This window comes from Ursus maritimus, unplaced genomic scaffold (genome assembly GCF_017311325.1).
Source record: "Ursus maritimus isolate PB19 unplaced genomic scaffold, ASM1731132v1 scaffold_19, whole genome shotgun sequence".
NCBI classification, from domain to species: domain Eukaryota; kingdom Metazoa; phylum Chordata; class Mammalia; order Carnivora; family Ursidae; genus Ursus; species Ursus maritimus.
Window position 1 is genome coordinate 43198761 of NW_024424341.1, and position 15887 is coordinate 43214647.

Below are 15887 nucleotides of genomic sequence, written 5' to 3' on the forward strand. Positions count from 1 at the left end.
ACTGGGAAGGAAAGTGCTGGGCCCAGGAGGAAGGAGGTACTGTTTAAGCCACTGAAACCACAGGGTCAGTTCCTATAGTCTATTGAAGGGCCCATAACCAGGGGCAACCCAGAGGACCCATCCCAACCTATCCCAAACTAGCTGTTCAGCAACCTCTAGGCTCCCTCCAGCTCTCTCCAACCACCCCTTTCTTCACTCTTCTCTCAGTGCCTGGTCAGGACCTCTGCAGTTGTTTCTGCCCAGAACGGTCTTTCCCACAGGTGTTTGGATATAGTCCCCTAGGAGAGTCCACTCCTACAGTCTTTACCACCCCCTTCTCATTTTGACTGTTTGGCCCTGACATCCTGGTGTCTGCCCCAGAGGTTTGGGTAGGTATGGGTAACTCCTATGCCCCCTTACTGGTGATTTTGGGGGCACAGAGAGGGGTGGGGTCATGGAAAATGCTCGGCAAGTATCACTAATGGATGCCACACCTCACCCCCTGCACTAGCCAACTTTCCTTCCCACTTTCCAGAGAGAGGAAGCAAGGGTCTGAGGCCAGGGCCTTGGGGGAGCAGCCTGGAGAGGGCGGGCCACTCAGTGGTGGGGCGTGGCCCCGCGGACGCGGTGGGTGGTTTGGGTTGGTGGGGGGAGAGGCCAGCAACGCCTCAGCTCAGGGGCGGAGCGGGCCCCGGATTTGGGGGCTGCGGCGGGGCTGGAACAAAGGCAGGCGCAGAGACAAAGCCCCACGGCCCCCAGCCCCCTCCGGGAACAAAGGCCACGCCCTGCCCCGTAGAGCCAGATGCGCCTCCACCGCCACCACGCGTGGGCGCACGGCTCAGCCCACAGGTTTTATGTGGGAACCCAGAGACGCGGAGTAGGGTCTTGGGGCCAGACCCGCCAGCCAGCACGCTCGAAGCATCCTCTCCAAAGCGGACCGTCCCCCCCCCCGCCGCCCCTCCCCCTCCCCCACCCCCCCCTTTAGCCCTGTCCTGAAGCAGAGATCTCTGCACCGAGGAGCCCTGCCAAAGGGGCCAAGGCCCAACCCAAGGGCCAGCTCCGAGGCACGCATCCCTCGCGCTTTCTTCGTGCCTAGTGTTCTCATACACGATCGGCTCCCGGACTCTGCTCCATGTCCAACAGGATCCAACTGGAGCTCTCCGCCTCCATAGGCCTTGCTTCCCAGCTCGGACAGGACTTCTCTCTCCGCCCCCAGCCCCCGGGATCCTCGTCACAGACTCTGCTTGCTCCTCAGACAGGATTCCCACGAGAATGCCATGTTTCTCTCGTACAGGATTCTCCCCGGACAGGACCCCTCCGCCCCTCCACCCCCCGCCCAGATCCCGCGTCCAAGTGAGGAGGAGCCCTTTCCACGGATCTCGCGCCCTCCCTCACAGCGTTCTCCCGCACAGACTCTGCTTGTTCCTCAGACGGGAGCCACCGTGCCCTCCCCACCCCCGCCCCGCCCCTGCTTCCTTCCTTAGAACTGCCCCACTGTCGAGGTCCATCCAGTTCGCCCACCTGGAAAAGCATCCAAGTCAGCGCAGCGGCTGCCTAAAAGATGGGGAGGGGTCGTTTGGGGGGCAGCAGGACTCGCTGCTCGGTAGCCCCTTGGAATCTATTTGCTTTAGGCAGGTTTCAGTGTCATGTTAAACAACAAAACGGTTAAACCCGAAAGCCAGCCCCTGGGCTCACAAGGGGACTTGCTCCCGGGATGGGGACCCTCCACGTCTCTCTCCAGACCCAGCGTCTCCCCGCGCTCTCGGCCCCGCCTCTCTCCCCAGCGCTGGTGGACGCCGCGACCCGAGACTTGGCCGGCCTTGGCCTGAGGGGCGGGGACTGAGGTGCTGGCCTGGCCTCCTGCGCCGCCTGCGCAGGACCGCGGCCAGGGACTGGGGCGAGAGGGGAGGCGAGCTGGTAAAGGGGCGCGCGCCCCGCCCCGCCCGCGTACAATGTTGCGGCGGTGACGTCAATAGCCCCGCCCCTGCCGCACAGGCGGCGCCGAGGCGGTGTAGGGGGAGGTAGGAAGACCCGGCTCAGGCGCGTGCGTACTCGCGGCCTCGCCCGGGGCGCCGGGCCCGGGCCCCGCCCCCGGGCGCAAGACGCCCAGCGCGCTTGCGCGGCGGCGTCGGCGCCAGTTATTTCTGTCCCGCCCCCCGGCAGCGGCTCTTTCTGCGAGCGGGCGCGCGGGCGAGCGGTTGTTCGCGTGGCGCGTGGTGCGGTGTCTGGGCGGCCTTCGAAGAGGAAGCGCGGTCGGCGGCAGCGGGAGGCTAGCAGGCGGCGGCCGTCCAGGCTTCGACAGCGCCCCGCGCGCAGCGGGCGGTAGCCCAGGCGGCGCGTGGCGGCGCTCGGCCTCGCGGCGGCGGCGGCCCAGCCGTTGGCGGCGAGTGCGTCTGCGCCTGCGCGGCGGGCCCCGCGCCCCTCCTCCCCCCTGGGTACCCCCGGCGGCGTGTGAATGGCGGCCTCGGCGGCGGCGGCCTCCGCGGCGGCGGCGGCGGCCGCCTCGGGCAGCCCGGGCCCAGGCGAGGGCTCGGCTGGCGGCGAAAAGCGCGCCGCCGCCTCGTCGGCCTCGGCCGCGGCCTCGGCCTCGGCGTCGTCGCCCGCTGGGGGCGGCGGCGAGGCGTTGGAGCTGCTGGAGCACTGCGGTGTGTGCCGGGAGCGCCTGCGCCCCGAGAGGGAGCCTCGCTTGTTGCCCTGTCTGCATTCGGCTTGCAGTGCCTGCCTCGGGCCCCCGGCGCCCGCCGCCGCCAACAGCTCGGGGGATGGCGGTGCGGCGGGCGACGGCGCCGGTGAGTACGGTCGGGCCGGGGCGGCCCATCCCCCCCACCCCGCAGGCTTTGATCCCGACTTGGCGTGGGTATTGGGGGTCGGTTCCCAGCATGGCGGTGGCGGGGGATCGCTTGAGCGAGAGGGATAGGGACCCGGGTAGTCCGTGGCCGGATCGGGTATGGGCAGTGGGTTCTGGGGGCGCTGAGATGGGGTTTCCGCTTCAGGTGCGACGAAGAAGGGTTTGGGTTCCTGCTTTCTAATGAGAGGATCTGGTCCTCTTTGGGATGAAGGTTGGGCTCAGTCGGGGGATGGGTAATAGCTTGGAGGTGAACTTGCAACATTTTTGTTTTTTTGTTTGTTTTTGGCAGTGGTGGACTGTCCTGTGTGCAAGCAGCAATGTTTCTCCAAAGACATTGTGGAGAATTATTTTATGCGTGACAGTGGTAGCAAGGCTGCCACAGACTCGCAGGATGCAAATCAGGTATGTCCTGCCCCAGCAACCTCTAAGAGGCTTGGGGACATGGTACCAGTTGCAGACTCTATTCTTATGTTACGAGGCTCTGGGCTGATTGCCTAGGCTAGGTAAAGGCTACTCTTTGCTTTAGATTGTAGTATTTGGGGTGCAGATGTGGAACTATTTGGCGGTTTTGTCTCTTCTTACTCTGCGTTTGCCCATCAGTGCTGCACTAGCTGTGAGGATAATGCCCCTGCCACCAGCTACTGTGTGGAGTGCTCTGAGCCGCTGTGTGAGACGTGTGTGGAGGCACACCAGCGGGTGAAGTACACCAAGGACCACACCGTGCGCTCCACTGGTATGCAGGGCAGAGGGAAAAGCCTTGGTTATCCTACATTTGTCCTCAACTGTTCATGGTGCTGGTTACTGATGATGGATGGGTCCCCGGGAGCTTTTTTGGAGGGTACCACCTGAAGGGTCTGAGGGCAGAACTCAGAAATGGGGAGTCTGAGACTCAGGTGTGCAGTCTCTGGGTCCAAGTGAGAGGGAAAAGGCCACGGGGTGGGGGTGCACTCAGGATTCAGGCAAGCTCATCAGGGACACACACTCTCCCAGACATAAAGGGCATAAGCCCCAGGGGTGGAGGGGCAGGCCTGGGTTCCCTGGCATCTTGGTTAAGCCTCTGTAGGTGAAAATGAGGCCTCTGCACCACTGTGTTGATAAGTTGCAAGGACCCTCAAGAACGTCACAGAGAGTGAGTCTTAGAAGTCTTTTAACTTTGGGTCACACATGTCTTTAAGTTCGGCTCAGGCTTTTACTGTAAGTTCTGGTAGTGGCACAGAAAAGGGCTTGGGAATTTTCTGAGTTTATCCTGGTTTTTGTTCTAGAACGCCAAGTGGCCTTTTGGTGGTTACACTGTTGCTTCTCAGTCCTAGAGGATAGCATTGGCAGGAAGATAAGGATGGAGGTGGTAGCTGTGTGGGCATGAGGAATCAGGAACAAAGGGGAAGGATTTGTAGGTCGTCTTGGGTTCAGGCAAAGGGCAGAGTGCAGGAGGGGGCAATAGTGAAGGACCTGTGGTCAGGCCGACTTGAGTCTCAGTCATATGTCTTGGACTGGGATGGTGTTGCCAGGATATAATTGGGATTGGGTAGGAAAGAGGGATAGATGGTCTCAAGCAGCTTTGTAATGGTGACAGGTTGGGGGAGGGGTGTTGTATTGGTTTTTGGACAGTATTATTCTAAGTACCAGGACTCTCTTGTCAGAGAAGGGGACCTGACACCTTTGTGAGGATTTTGGTCTGACATTTCACCTTTCCTATCTTGAGAAGGCTTTGCAAGGTCTGGATCCCTTGTAGGCCTCAGGGTTGTAAGAGGTCTGTGGACTTCTCGTACTCAAGAGAGGGGAGGTCACCAAGGTGTGGCTTCTGGGGATGCTGCACTTGAACAGTATCTCTAGTCCCTGATTTGCTTTTTGTCTATGCCAGGAAGCAAACATTCTCTGTGCTTTGATGCCACAATAGCCAGAATTCCCTTTTCTGCTGGACAGAACCTGCTGTGAGTGGAGGAGGAATCGAGCCCAGTGGGGGTTTTCAAGGTGGAGGAGCTCTCCTGAGTGTCCACCTGGGGAGGGTTCTAGTAGACAGAATAGCAAGTAGGAGGTGTCTGCCAAAGTCTTCAGACGTTGTTGTCCAGGTCAAGCTGGAAGGAGGGAGTGGTTCTCTGGGTCAGGCCTGGGGCAGAGTGTTGTGAGAGGAAGGATTTGGGCTTACAGGCCTGTGCTTTACCCTGCCCACTGCTGCAGGGCCCTTGAGTTTTCCCAGCAGACAGCCCAGGGTTGTAGGACAGGCAGGAAGTGAGGCCTCGAGTTCTGTTTACTATTTGAGGTGGAGATAGCAGAGGATGTGCTTCAGCCTCGTGGTTTTTCTTTCCCAGGGCCAGCCAAGTCAAGGGATGGTGAGCGTACTGTGTACTGCAGCGTGCACAAGCATGAGCCTCTCGTGCTGTTCTGTGAGAGCTGTGACACCCTCACCTGCCGGGACTGCCAGCTCAACGCCCATAAGGACCACCAGTGAGTATGACATGTTGGTAGGTGGTGCCTGTTCGTTCGCACGTGCAGCACCCAGGCCCTTCTCTGTCTGCCCTCAGATACCAGTTCCTGGAAGATGCAGTGAGGAACCAGCGCAAGCTCCTGGCCTCACTGGTGAAGCGCCTCGGGGACAAGCATGCGACGCTGCAGAAGAACACCAAGGAGGTTCGCAGCTCGTAAGTGTGGAAGCCAGGGCCATAGTTGGGGGTGGTCCTGAAGGAGCACCTTCCTGACCTGGTCTCCCTGCTCCCCAGGATCCGCCAAGTGTCTGATGTCCAGAAGCGTGTGCAGGTGGATGTGAAGATGGCCATCTTGCAGATCATGAAGGAACTGAACAAGCGGGGCCGTGTGTTGGTCAACGATGCTCAGGTACGCCCTGTCTGAGGTGGGGAGGAGATTCGGGTTCCTGTCTGCCAGCTGCCGACCCCATCTATGGTGGGAGGGTCTTGGGGACTGGCCTCCTCTGTTGCCTGTTGATGCCATCCTTGGTGTCTTCTTTGCTTTCTTGCTTTCTCCTCACTACCTGCAGAAGGTGACTGAAGGGCAGCAGGAGCGCCTGGAGCGACAACACTGGACCATGACCAAGATCCAGAAACACCAGGAACACATCCTGCGCTTTGCCTCATGGGCTCTGGAGAGTGACAACAACACAGCCCTGCTGCTCTCCAAGAAGCTGGTGTGTGCTGGTGTGCACCCAGGTGGTGGGTTCCGGGCAGGGGCCACTCAGCACCCTGCAGCCTTGTTTGCTCTCTGTGTGCTAATGCACTGCTCTATCCTCAGATTTACTTCCAGCTGCATCGGGCCCTCAAGATGATTGTGGACCCTGTGGAGCCGCATGGCGAGATGAAGTTCCAGTGGGACCTCAATGCCTGGACCAAGAGTGCAGAGGCTTTTGGTGTGTTCTTTTCTTACCCTGCTGCATATTTCTTACCCCGCTACCATTCCAGACAGTGGGTCTTTTTATGCTGATTTTATTTCATTTTTGCAGGCAAGATCGTGGCAGAGCGTCCTGGCACCAACTCAACAGGCCCTACATCCATGGCCCCTCCTCGGGCTCCAGGGCCCTTGAGCAAGCAGGGATCTGGCAGCAGCCAGGTGAGCGGGGGAGGCGGGGAACCCTGGTGTGGGGGGGGGCACGGGGTCCTATGGGACACCTGCCCACTGAGGTCCACCTACTTTGCCCACAGCCCATGGAGGTGCAGGAAGGCTATGGCTTTGGCTCAGGTGAGTGCCTCATAGGTGGGAGAGCTTCAGTATTCTAGGTCTGTCCCTAATTTGCTGTCTCTTTCTACTTTCTGAGCAGACGATCCTTACTCGAGTGCAGAGCCCCATGTGTCAGGTGTGAAGCGGTGAGTTTGGCTGTCCTTTGGTGGAGCCAGGTGGGCTTAGGGATGGGTGTGCTAACACCGCACTGCACCCGCACCCACAGGTCCCGCTCAGGTGAGGGCGAGGTGAGTGGCCTCATGCGCAAGGTGCCACGGGTGAGCCTCGAGCGCTTGGACCTGGATCTCACGGCTGATAGTCAGCCACCAGTTTTCAAGGTCTTCCCAGGCAGCACCACTGAGGATTATAACCTCATTGTCATTGAGCGTGGTGCTGCAGCTGCTGCTGCGGGACAGCCTGGGACTGCTCCACCCGGGGCCCCAGGTGCCCCACCACTGCCTGGCATGGCCATAGTCAAGGTGAGCTTGCCTCAAGTGATTGTGACTGGGAGAGGAACACCCAGGTCTGCACCCTCCTGAATCCCTCTTATTACCTCCTTGCAGGAGGAAGAGACAGAAGCTGCCATTGGAGCCCCACCTTCTGCTGCTGAGGGCCCTGAGACCAAGCCTGTGCTGATGGCCCTGGCAGAGGGCCCTGGTGCTGAGGGCCCCCGCCTGGCCTCACCCAGTGGCAGCACCAGTTCAGGTCTAGAGGTGGTGGCTCCAGAGGGCACTTCAGCCCCAGCAGGTGGCCCAGGCGCCCTGGATGACAGTGCCACCATCTGCCGTGTCTGCCAGAAGCCAGGCGATCTGGTCATGTGTAACCAGTGCGAGTTCTGCTTCCACCTGGACTGCCACCTGCCTGCCCTGCAGGATGTGCCAGGGTGCGAGGCTTGTATGGGGTCTGTGCAGGGTGGAGGGCTGGGCCAGGTTCTTTGCAGCTCCTCATTCTCCTTCCATCCAGGGAGGAGTGGAGTTGCTCTCTCTGCCATGTGCTACCCGATCTGAAAGAGGAAGATGGCAGCTTGAGCCTGGATGGTGGTGATAGCACCGGTGTGGTGGCCAAGCTCTCGCCAGCCAACCAGCAGGTGAGGGTTAGGGCCTTCTCCCTTAGGAGTTGCTCAGCAGCCCTACCCCTGACTCTCTGGCTCTGATGTGCCTTGTCCTATCCATAGAAGTGTGAGCGTGTCTTGCTGGCCCTGTTTTGTCATGAGCCCTGCCGGCCCCTGCACCAGCTGGCTACTGACTCCACTTTCTCCCTGGTGAGTCTTGGGACGTAAAGGGAGGGTAGGGGGAAGGACTGCCTGGCCTCACTTTCAGCTTGTGGCTTTTGCCTATAGGATCAGCCTGGCGGCACCCTGGACCTAACTCTGATCCGTGCCCGTCTCCAGGAGAAGTTGTCACCCCCCTATAGTTCCCCCCAGGAGTTTGCCCAGGATGTGGGCCGCATGTTTAAGCAGTTCAACAAGCTGACAGAGGTGAGCTTGGGGAGAACGGGGTTGGGGGCAGGGCAGTGGGAGGTGGGAGGAGGGAGAGCTAGGATCCATCCACTGCAATCTGCCTGGCTTAGGACAAGGCAGACGTGCAGTCCATCATCGGCCTGCAGCGCTTCTTTGAGACTCGCATGAACGAGGCCTTTGGTGACACCAAGTTCTCAGCTGTGCTGGTGGAGCCCCCGCCGCTGAGCCTGCCTGGTGCTGGCCTGAGTGCCCAGGAGCTATCCAGTGGTCCTGGTGATGGCCCCTGAGTCTGTGGCCTCTCAGGCCAACCTGGCCTGACTCGTCTCTGTCCTGTCAAATCTTCCCCCCTTCCCCAACCTCCCCCCTCTGGTGGTCTGGCTCCTACTTCTTGGTGGCCCCATCCCCCAGCCCCTCACGATATGGTTTTTACTTATGTGGATTTAATAAAAACTTCACCAGTTCCTCAGGCCTTTGTTGATGGGGGCAGTGGTCCTGGAGCCTGGTCTCTACAGTTCCCTCACCATGCCCTGGTGGATGGAGTAAGTGTGGGGCACTCATCATCTGCCGTTTTGGTGTCCAGGGAGTAGGGTAGAGCATCCCTCCTGGGCCCTTCCAATGTGGGGAGTGCCTCAGGTGGGTGGGAGGGTCACATGGTACACATGCTGGAGGCTTTTGGGTGCCCCTATAGGTGGTAATGCCCAGGCTGCTCTGAGCAGGCATGATGTAGCCCCAGATATATGCTGCATGGTGGCCATTCTTCCCAAGTGCTTCCTGGACTTGGGTGTAACCATTTCTCATAATCAGATGGCACCACAGTGAGCTGGGTGGGCTGAGGATCCCTGGCAGATGAGCCCAGACTTCAGGGTATCTGGGAAGCCCACGGTCTTGCAGGTGATAGACACTAGAGGGCAAGGCACTGAGCCAAGGCACTGGAGGCTTTGGGAAGGGTGCTGAAGCAGAGTGCACAGACGACCTTCAGCTCCCAAGCCCTGAACATCCTGGGGAGACTTGGATCTGTTAACTCTTGCCACAAACTGGGAAGCAGTCCAGCCTTCCTTACCCTGTACCCCAATGAATCTGGCACTTGGCCTTCTGCCATGCATGTCAGTTGCCCTCTTACCAAACCCTGTATGTGATCTCTATGCCAAGGGACCCCAGTCTGGCCCACATCAGGCCAGTCACACAGGCCTAAGAACTAGTGTCCAATCTTTTATTACAGAAGTACAGTGAAACTGCTGGGCCTCCACTGCCCGCCTCCCACCCAGAGTGGTATAGGGTGATCAGTCCCTCCGCAGGTTCTTGAGCCGCTCCTCCAGGTCTGCGTCGGCATCTACTAGGGCTGAGGCTGCAGCCTCTGCTTTCTTCCCACTGGCAGCCACACTGAGTGAGCCTCCGGTAGAGGGGAGGTCTACAGAGAGTGGGAGTTAGGAGAGCTCCTGTTGAAAGGAATAATGCTGGGAGCAAGGGGATCAGGGGTTGTGTCTGGACTGTTGGGTGGGACAGGGCCCAAAGTTTGGTGCACTCACTCGACAGCTCGTCTGTCAGGCTCAATCCCAGCTCATCCAGGACCTGGGACACGACGGCATCACTTGGGAAGAGAGAAAAACTTCATGAGGGACAGGCACGTGCGAGGACCAGGCATCCATCCCCATCCTCCCCACACCTGGTGTCCCCTAACCTTTCTTCTTCATCTTCCTCATCACCCATGGCATCGTCAATGGCATCATTCATCATCTCCTCCTTCATGTCCATGATCTCAGCCTGTCGCTCAAATTCCATCATGATCTTCTGGATCTGAGGCAACTTCAGCTGGAAGTGGGGCGTGGGGAGGGTTAGTTGGGGGTTGGCTGGGGGGGAGGGTGGGGGATTAGGAGAGGCGCACCTGTCTGTTCATGGTGCCCATGGCTTTGGTGACCCCCTTCATAGCTTGTGCCATTGAGTTGTTAGACTTCAGTGTCTGGATCTTCAGGGACACTGCCTGGATGTTGGCCCGCATCAACACAAATTTGCGCACATAACGCCGAGTGCGCACCAGGTCTTTTGCCATTATACGCACAGCATCCTGAAGAGTGGACAAAGGTGACAGGGAGTGGGCCAAGGGAAGATGCTCGCTCCCACTGCACCGTTCCAGCTGATACTTACATGTGGTCACTGCTCCCTCCCCCCTCCCAATCTCACCCTCATGCCTTTTGGATCACCATTGCACAGGCTCCTTTGTACGTTTACCTGTCTGACATACAAACTCTATAGGGACGCTTTCCCCTCCATATCTAGAGTCACACTCCCTTAACTTATACTTATTCCTGAATTTCTATCCTGTCTGAAGGGTTTGTCTCTCCACGTCACGCAGGCTCATACCTCAAGCACTTTATCAGAAATAAAAATATCCACAGCTCAGCTTCTGACTTCCCCAAAGTCTTCCTTGCCTTGCCTATCCTGGGAAACGGAACCTCTTCAACCTAGCTGTCACAAGCTCTACTCCCTACTGGTTCAGGCAGTCTCCATTTCTTTTACTGACCTCCAGGTCACACTGAATTCCAGGCCATACCTCTCTTGCATTAAACCCTTTGACTCAGCTCCCACTGTAGCCCAGGATTTCAACTGGTCCTGTCTACCGTCTACTTTGAGCTCACCTATCACTCCCTCATGGAACAGTTGCTACCTCATCTGTTTGACATGTTGGCTGCTTGGATCTTCATAGGCTCATTCTCTTCATTACTCAAGGCTTGTGGCTCTGATATCACCTGGGAGGCAGCCTTTCTGGATACCCAAAATAGGGAAGCCCTGCTCGCCCTTGATTTCTCTCAAAGCACCTGTTGGTGTCCTGTCACACTCCACTGCTCCCACAGTGCCTGACCAAACCACAGCACCTAACCCTGTGTCCCAGCCGGTGCCCAACTGAGCTCACCATCTGGCCTTGCTTGGCCATCTTCTTGATGTCTGCGATGATTTTCTTCTCCTGGGTCTCTAGCTTCTGTCGCTCACGGTCCAACTCTCGCATGGCACGGTTCAGGGCTCGCTGGTTCTGCCTCAGCAGCTCCTCTGGTGTCTTCCGGCGCCCAAACAACAAATCCATGGTAGCAGGAGCCCACCGGTGGGCCTGTGACAAACGTGAAGCCTAGGTACAAAGTGGTGTGGGGCCCAGAAAAAGGGCAAGAAGCAGAGCCAGGGTCACAATGTGCATTGGGGGGGGAGTAGTTGGGGGGGCTTGCAAAATGCAAAGGGGTAAGCAGGCAAAGGAAGTGTTAACGGAAGGCCAAAAAGTTGCCTGGAACACTGAAGTAGTCTTATGGGTGGAGGTGGGGCCAGCAAGATCTGGAAGTCATCCACAACATACCCACCCCAGCCCTTCATCATAGTGCCCCAAAGGAGATTTAAGGCTTCAGCCTCTCTTTCCAGACAATAGTGAGGCCCTGGAGTCTGATGGGACTGAGAACGGAAGTGGATGTGTGAGGGTGCACTGAGGCATTTGGGACCCTGAGCGCCAAGGATAGGGCAATTGTGGGGACCCGACAGGGGATGGCAAGGTATGTGGAGGGCCTGAGTACCAAGAACAAAGTGGATATAGGGGTTCTGAAGCTAACAACGTATGAATTAGCATTCGGACGGGGGGGGGGGTAGGGTGGCCCTGAATGGGGAGGGAACCTAGGTGCGAATAATATGGTTCTGGGTCGTCGGGGGCACCCAGTACACTAAAGACACGATGGGTCCCGGGAAGCTCTGAAGATGTGTAAGAATCTGGGGTCCCTGGGGACCCCTGTACAACCAGAACGGGATGATGGGCGTTGGGGGGTCTTGTTCATCCAGGACAGAACCTGGGGGGCGTCGAGAGGCCCGCAAACCGAGAGCAAGGTGGCTCGATGACGAGGCTAGGGTTCCGTGGATGGCCGAGGCAGTCGACACCCCGGCGAAGAGGCCCTCGTATGCCGTCGCCCACGCACCCACCAGGGACCCGCGGCCTGGCAGGGGCCACTCACCGGAGCTGGGACGGGAATCCGCTTCCGCTTCCGGGTTACGCTCCTCTCACTCGGCTCTCAGGCGCGCCCACCAACGATAGCCCCTCGGTACTTTCTAACGTCGCCGCCGTTTCCGGAAGAACTAGTCTGACGTCACACGCTCCACCGGCAACCGGAGCGACGGGAGGGGACAGGAGCGCGCGTGCGCAAGTAGGCCGGCATCCAGGCGCATGCGCACCAGCTTCCGTCCCTCTCCGGCCGGCCTGAAGGTATTCCTTAGGTTCCAGCGGAGACTGGCCTGGGATCCCAGACCCCGTTGGGTTGGTGCATCTTCCGGCGCCCTCCGTCCGGCCACCCCAGAGGTCCCGCATCCCACCACCGCACCCGCTAGAGGGCCTAGCTCATCCGACAGACCCCGACGTTTCCCTAATGTTTGTGGATTTCAGGCACCTGGTGGCACCAGGGAGGGTTCTTGGTGGGCCCAATCATGGCAGGAAGGGGCAGAGCTGGAGATGGCGTGGTCTTTACACCGGCTTACCAAGCAGGAAGCGAGTGGTTACTGCTCCTGCCCCTCGCTGGTCGACTGGGATTCATCCCACCCAGCCTGAGGCTTGGGGTGTTGTCCCCCTATCACCCCCACCCCCCAGGGCTGTTTCACACACTTGGTAGCCTGCTGCGGGGTGCCCCAGTGCCACCTGTAACCACACATCTCCCACCAGTCTTGCTGCAAGAGCTCTGGTGGACATTACCTGCCCCTCCCACCCCCACAGAAGGAAGAGGCAGAGGCCATGCAGTAACATTCCCCTTTAATAGCCTGGTGGGACCTCCAGTGGTGGAGGGGTGGGGTGCCCGAGCCCCAGCCACCCAGTCCCCTTGGCCACCCACCCCAGAGCCCAGAGTGGGGGGCTGGACAGCACCCAGCTGGGGGCTAGACAAGCCAATTCATTTCCCATCGCTGAGCGGGTCGGGGGAGGCAGCGCCGACCTTAATCACATGGTGGTTTAAAAAAAAATAATAACTAGGAGCGGGTGGCAGGGAGGGGAGGCAAGGCCAGGGCATGGGATTCCCCCACCGGCCACCCCATGCCCCCGACCTGTGGCCCCCAATAAATATTTGCAGGGGACGCCGGGGCTGGTGGCCCTGGCAGGGGTGGGTGTGCGCCAAGCCTATTTCAGGCAGCGCTCGAAGTAGGTGGAGCCGATATAGCCACCCCGCATGGAGCGCTGCACATTCTGCTCAAACAGCCGCCGGTTGTTCTGCAGGACCTCGGCGGCCTCCTTGTTCAGTGGGTCTTCGGGGTTGGGCTCCTGTGGCCGGTATGGGTGGGGGTCAACAGGCCCTAAGAGCAGAGAGGGCCAACCTTCCCCAGCCTCACCCACCCACCCATACTCACCAAGAAGAGATACTGCAGGCCATAAATTATGGAGTTTATCGTAAGGACTGGCTTCCAGTCCTCTCTGCGGACAGAGAATCAGGGTCAGGGGCTGGTGAGTGGATAGCCAACACAGAGCCTGCTGGGACTGAACAGGTCAGGCCCAGGGCACAGGACAGTGCAGATGTGAGAGGCTAGGGGGAGGGCACAGAGCAGGAAAGGCCAGGGAGAAAGCTAAGGTCAAGACTTGAGGAAGAAAATGTGGAGATGAAGAGATAGAAAACCACAGACCACAAGGAGGGAAGGGACAGAGACCTGTGCAGTCTAAAGTCAGGGCCCTCACCTGAGGATGTTGAGGCAGACGTTGCCCTCGAGGTCAATGTTGGGGTGATAGACCATCGTCTCACACTTCACCTTGGGGGGGTCATGTGGGTAACCCTGGCCCACCTGGCTCCAAGAAGAGAGAGAAGATAGAAAGGTGCCCTAGCAGTGCCTGGCTGGGGCGGGCCTCAGCTGCTGCCTCTATCTTTCTATCCCTGCCCACTGGGGACTCACCTTAAAACTGAACACAAACTTCCCACTCTTATAGAAGCCCTGCGAGGGAAAAGAGAAAAAGTCTTAAGACACCACCCTGCAGGGCCTGGAAGGTAAACCAGGTCTCCCAACTCAAGGTGTCCCCCGCCCCCAGCCCCTCCCCCCAAAGTCCGCCCATGCCTGGGAGTCCAACTGAGTGTGCCCTTACCTCATCAGGACAGATAACCAGCTTGAAGTTGAGGAGATCGTCTGGATCTGAGAAGCTGATGTCACACGTCTTGGGCAGGTTCAGCTCGTTTATGTCTGGGTTTGTAAAGCAGAGAAAGGCAGCAAAGAGAAGCAAAGGAAGAGGGAGAGAGGAGGGCATTCAGAGCAGGTGCAGGTGCCAGCAGAGCACCCACGGCCTCCTCCAGGACCCTCAGGGCTCTGTCCTGGGCTGTGCCCCACAGCCCCAACCCTCTCCCTGCTCTTTCTGCTTCCTAGTCTCCAGGCAGGCTCTTCTAGATCCACAGCATGCTTCAAATATGCATTTTCAACTGTGGCTGTGCTCTTATCTCCTGGCCTAGGGTAAGTTCCAGCTCTTCTGAATGCACAGGCTCAAGTCTCAGCACCCAACAGCTGTATATCCCCAACCCAGCTCCCACAAGCCCCCACCCCTGTGTGGTCCCCAAGAGCCTCCAACTACTGCAAACACCAGGATCCCCAGCCATGACCTCCATTTTCTACTGGACGCTGCTGGTCCCCACCTGTGCACCCAAACTCAAGGACCCTTCCCTCCTCTCCTCTGCTTGCCATCCTAAGTTCAGGGACCCATCCGACCCTCGGACATGTGAGTTCCCATTCCTGTACCCCTCTAAGCAGCCTCTAAGATTCCCAGCACTTCCAGCATGATAGTCTAAATTCAACCCTACTCCCATCTCCAATCCCTGGCACACAATGTTCTTCCTCCACGTGTCACCCCAAACCCCAATTTGCCACGTGACCCCCCCAGACCCACAAATCGCAGTGCCCAAAACTTACTTCACTCCATCTCACTTTTACATTCCCAATGACTGCAACATACTTCACTAAATCCTCTCCGACTCCCAACCCCAATCCTTGGCCCCCCATCCAATCTTCTCTGCCTATCACCCATGTTCCTGTCTGACACCCATATTCTGTGGAGTCTCCAGCTTCCTACTCGCCCCCCATGGCCTGACTCTCTGATTCTCGGTCCCTAATGCAAAACGCCTGATTTTCCGAATACCCTAAATGCTCCACATTCGGCCCCCCATCTTTGACCCCCCCCCCGTGATGCATTACTCACTCCTGATCCCTCATCACACCAACACCCAGGCCCTAACATCCGACTCCCACCTTTGCGGCCACATCTCTGACATCTCTGACCCCCGGTGACTGCATTATCCCACTCCTGACTCCTACATCACCCTACCCCAGGCGCTGACCTCCGACCCCCACCCCCATCCTCCGAGCCCCTACCCTTCTGGATCCGCAGCTGCGCAGCCGACGCCTTCTTGCTGCTGCCCTTGGTGCCGCCCGCCGACTCCTCCTCCTTCTTCTGCTGCTTCAGCGAGAACAGCTTGATCATCCTGCCGCCGCCGCCGCTGCCGCCGCCGCGGGGCCCGGGACCCCGGCCACCCGGCCCCCTGCCGCCGCCCGCGCCGCCTTCGCCACTCGAACCCGCCTTCGCGGCCTCCTCCGCTGCTGCTGCCGCCCGCCCGGCCTGCCGCGCCGCTCCGCGCCCACCGCGCGGCCCGCGTCGGCTCCCGTAGTCCGGCTCCGGCCTGGCCCGGCGCCTCGGGCTCGCTCGGCAGCGCTCGGGCCGACTCGGTTGTTCTCGGGCCCGCTCGGCCCCGCCCCCACCCGGCCGCTCCCTCCTCCCCCTCGCCCGCTTAGGTCCCCTCAGGCTCAGCTGCGGCCGCGCCGCCTGTCTGTTCACTCGCTCCCACCGCGAGGGGGTGCGGCTCGAGGGGAAGGAGGAGGCGGCGGCAGCTGTGGCGGCTGCCGTGTACTAGAAAAGGCTCGCCTTCCGCGGCAGCAGCGACTTCGGCGCGGAGGTCCGCAACGGCCTCG

At 59.3% G+C, this 15887-nt stretch overlaps 3 protein-coding genes across 4 annotated transcripts; 1 reads left to right on the forward strand and 2 right to left on the reverse strand.

The window, feature by feature from the left end:
• The first annotated feature begins 2434 nt into the window (after positions 1–2434).
• TRIM28 (tripartite motif containing 28) lies at positions 2435–8413 on the forward strand. Its single transcript, XM_040632743.1, has 17 exons — positions 2435–2768; positions 3117–3229; positions 3428–3560; positions 5137–5272; positions 5350–5466; positions 5545–5659; positions 5820–5966; positions 6071–6185; positions 6279–6385; positions 6478–6514; positions 6594–6639; positions 6720–6972; positions 7057–7376; positions 7457–7580; positions 7668–7754; positions 7833–7970; positions 8063–8413. Exons 1-17 carry the CDS (start codon positions 2435–2437, stop codon positions 8237–8239), a joined length of 2499 nt encoding a protein of 832 aa, XP_040488677.1. The 3' UTR covers positions 8240–8413.
• A 735-nt stretch (positions 8414–9148) lies between these two features.
• On the reverse strand, positions 9149–12086 carry CHMP2A (charged multivesicular body protein 2A). 2 transcript variants are annotated; one of them, XM_008706453.2, is made up of 6 exons: positions 11930–12086; positions 10861–11052; positions 9835–10014; positions 9631–9761; positions 9479–9540; positions 9149–9360 (listed from the first exon to the last, which is right to left on the reverse strand). In XM_008706453.2, the coding sequence occupies exons 2-6, from the start codon at positions 11026–11028 to the stop codon at positions 9233–9235; spliced, it is 669 nt and encodes a 222-aa protein (XP_008704675.1). In that variant the 5' UTR covers positions 11029–11052; positions 11930–12086; the 3' UTR covers positions 9149–9232. The 2 variants fall into 2 exon arrangements, with proteins under 2 accessions (XP_008704675.1, XP_008704674.1); XM_008706452.2 differs by having other exon boundaries at positions 10861–11070; positions 11930–12085.
• A 611-nt stretch (positions 12087–12697) lies between these two features.
• Positions 12698–15452, reverse strand: UBE2M (ubiquitin conjugating enzyme E2 M). The gene is made up of 6 exons (XM_040632897.1): positions 15294–15452; positions 14023–14117; positions 13836–13874; positions 13624–13727; positions 13302–13365; positions 12698–13215 (listed from the first exon to the last, which is right to left on the reverse strand). The coding sequence occupies exons 1-6, from the start codon at positions 15400–15402 to the stop codon at positions 13075–13077; spliced, it is 552 nt and encodes a 183-aa protein (XP_040488831.1). The 5' UTR covers positions 15403–15452; the 3' UTR covers positions 12698–13074.
• Between the last annotated feature and the right edge of the window lie 435 nt (positions 15453–15887).

Coding starts and splice junctions, on each gene's coding strand:
- UBE2M (XM_040632897.1), bottom strand. CDS start 15,402: ATGATCAAGCTGTTCTCGCTGAAGCAGCAGAAGAAGGAGGAGGAGTCG. Junction 13,875..14,022: donor TGGTTATCTGTCCTGATGAG/GTAAGGGCACAC, acceptor TTTCCCTCGCAG/GGCTTCTATAAGAGTGGGAA. Junction 13,728..13,835: donor AGTTTGTGTTCAGTTTTAAG/GTGAGTCCCCAG, acceptor TCTTGGAGCCAG/GTGGGCCAGGGTTACCCACA.
- CHMP2A (XM_008706453.2), bottom strand. CDS start 11,028: ATGGATTTGTTGTTTGGGCGCCGGAAGACACCAGAGGAGCTGCTGAGG. Junction 9,762..9,834: donor TGGGCACCATGAACAGACAG/GTGCGCCTCTCC, acceptor CCCCACTTCCAG/CTGAAGTTGCCTCAGATCCA. Junction 9,541..9,630: donor GAGGAAGATGAAGAAGAAAG/GTTAGGGGACAC, acceptor TCTCTTCCCAAG/TGATGCCGTCGTGTCCCAGG.
- TRIM28 (XM_040632743.1), top strand. CDS start 2,435: ATGGCGGCCTCGGCGGCGGCGGCCTCCGCGGCGGCGGCGGCGGCCGCC. Junction 5,467..5,544: donor ACCAAGGAGGTTCGCAGCTC/GTAAGTGTGGAA, acceptor CCTGCTCCCCAG/GATCCGCCAAGTGTCTGATG. Junction 5,660..5,819: donor TGTTGGTCAACGATGCTCAG/GTACGCCCTGTC, acceptor CACTACCTGCAG/AAGGTGACTGAAGGGCAGCA.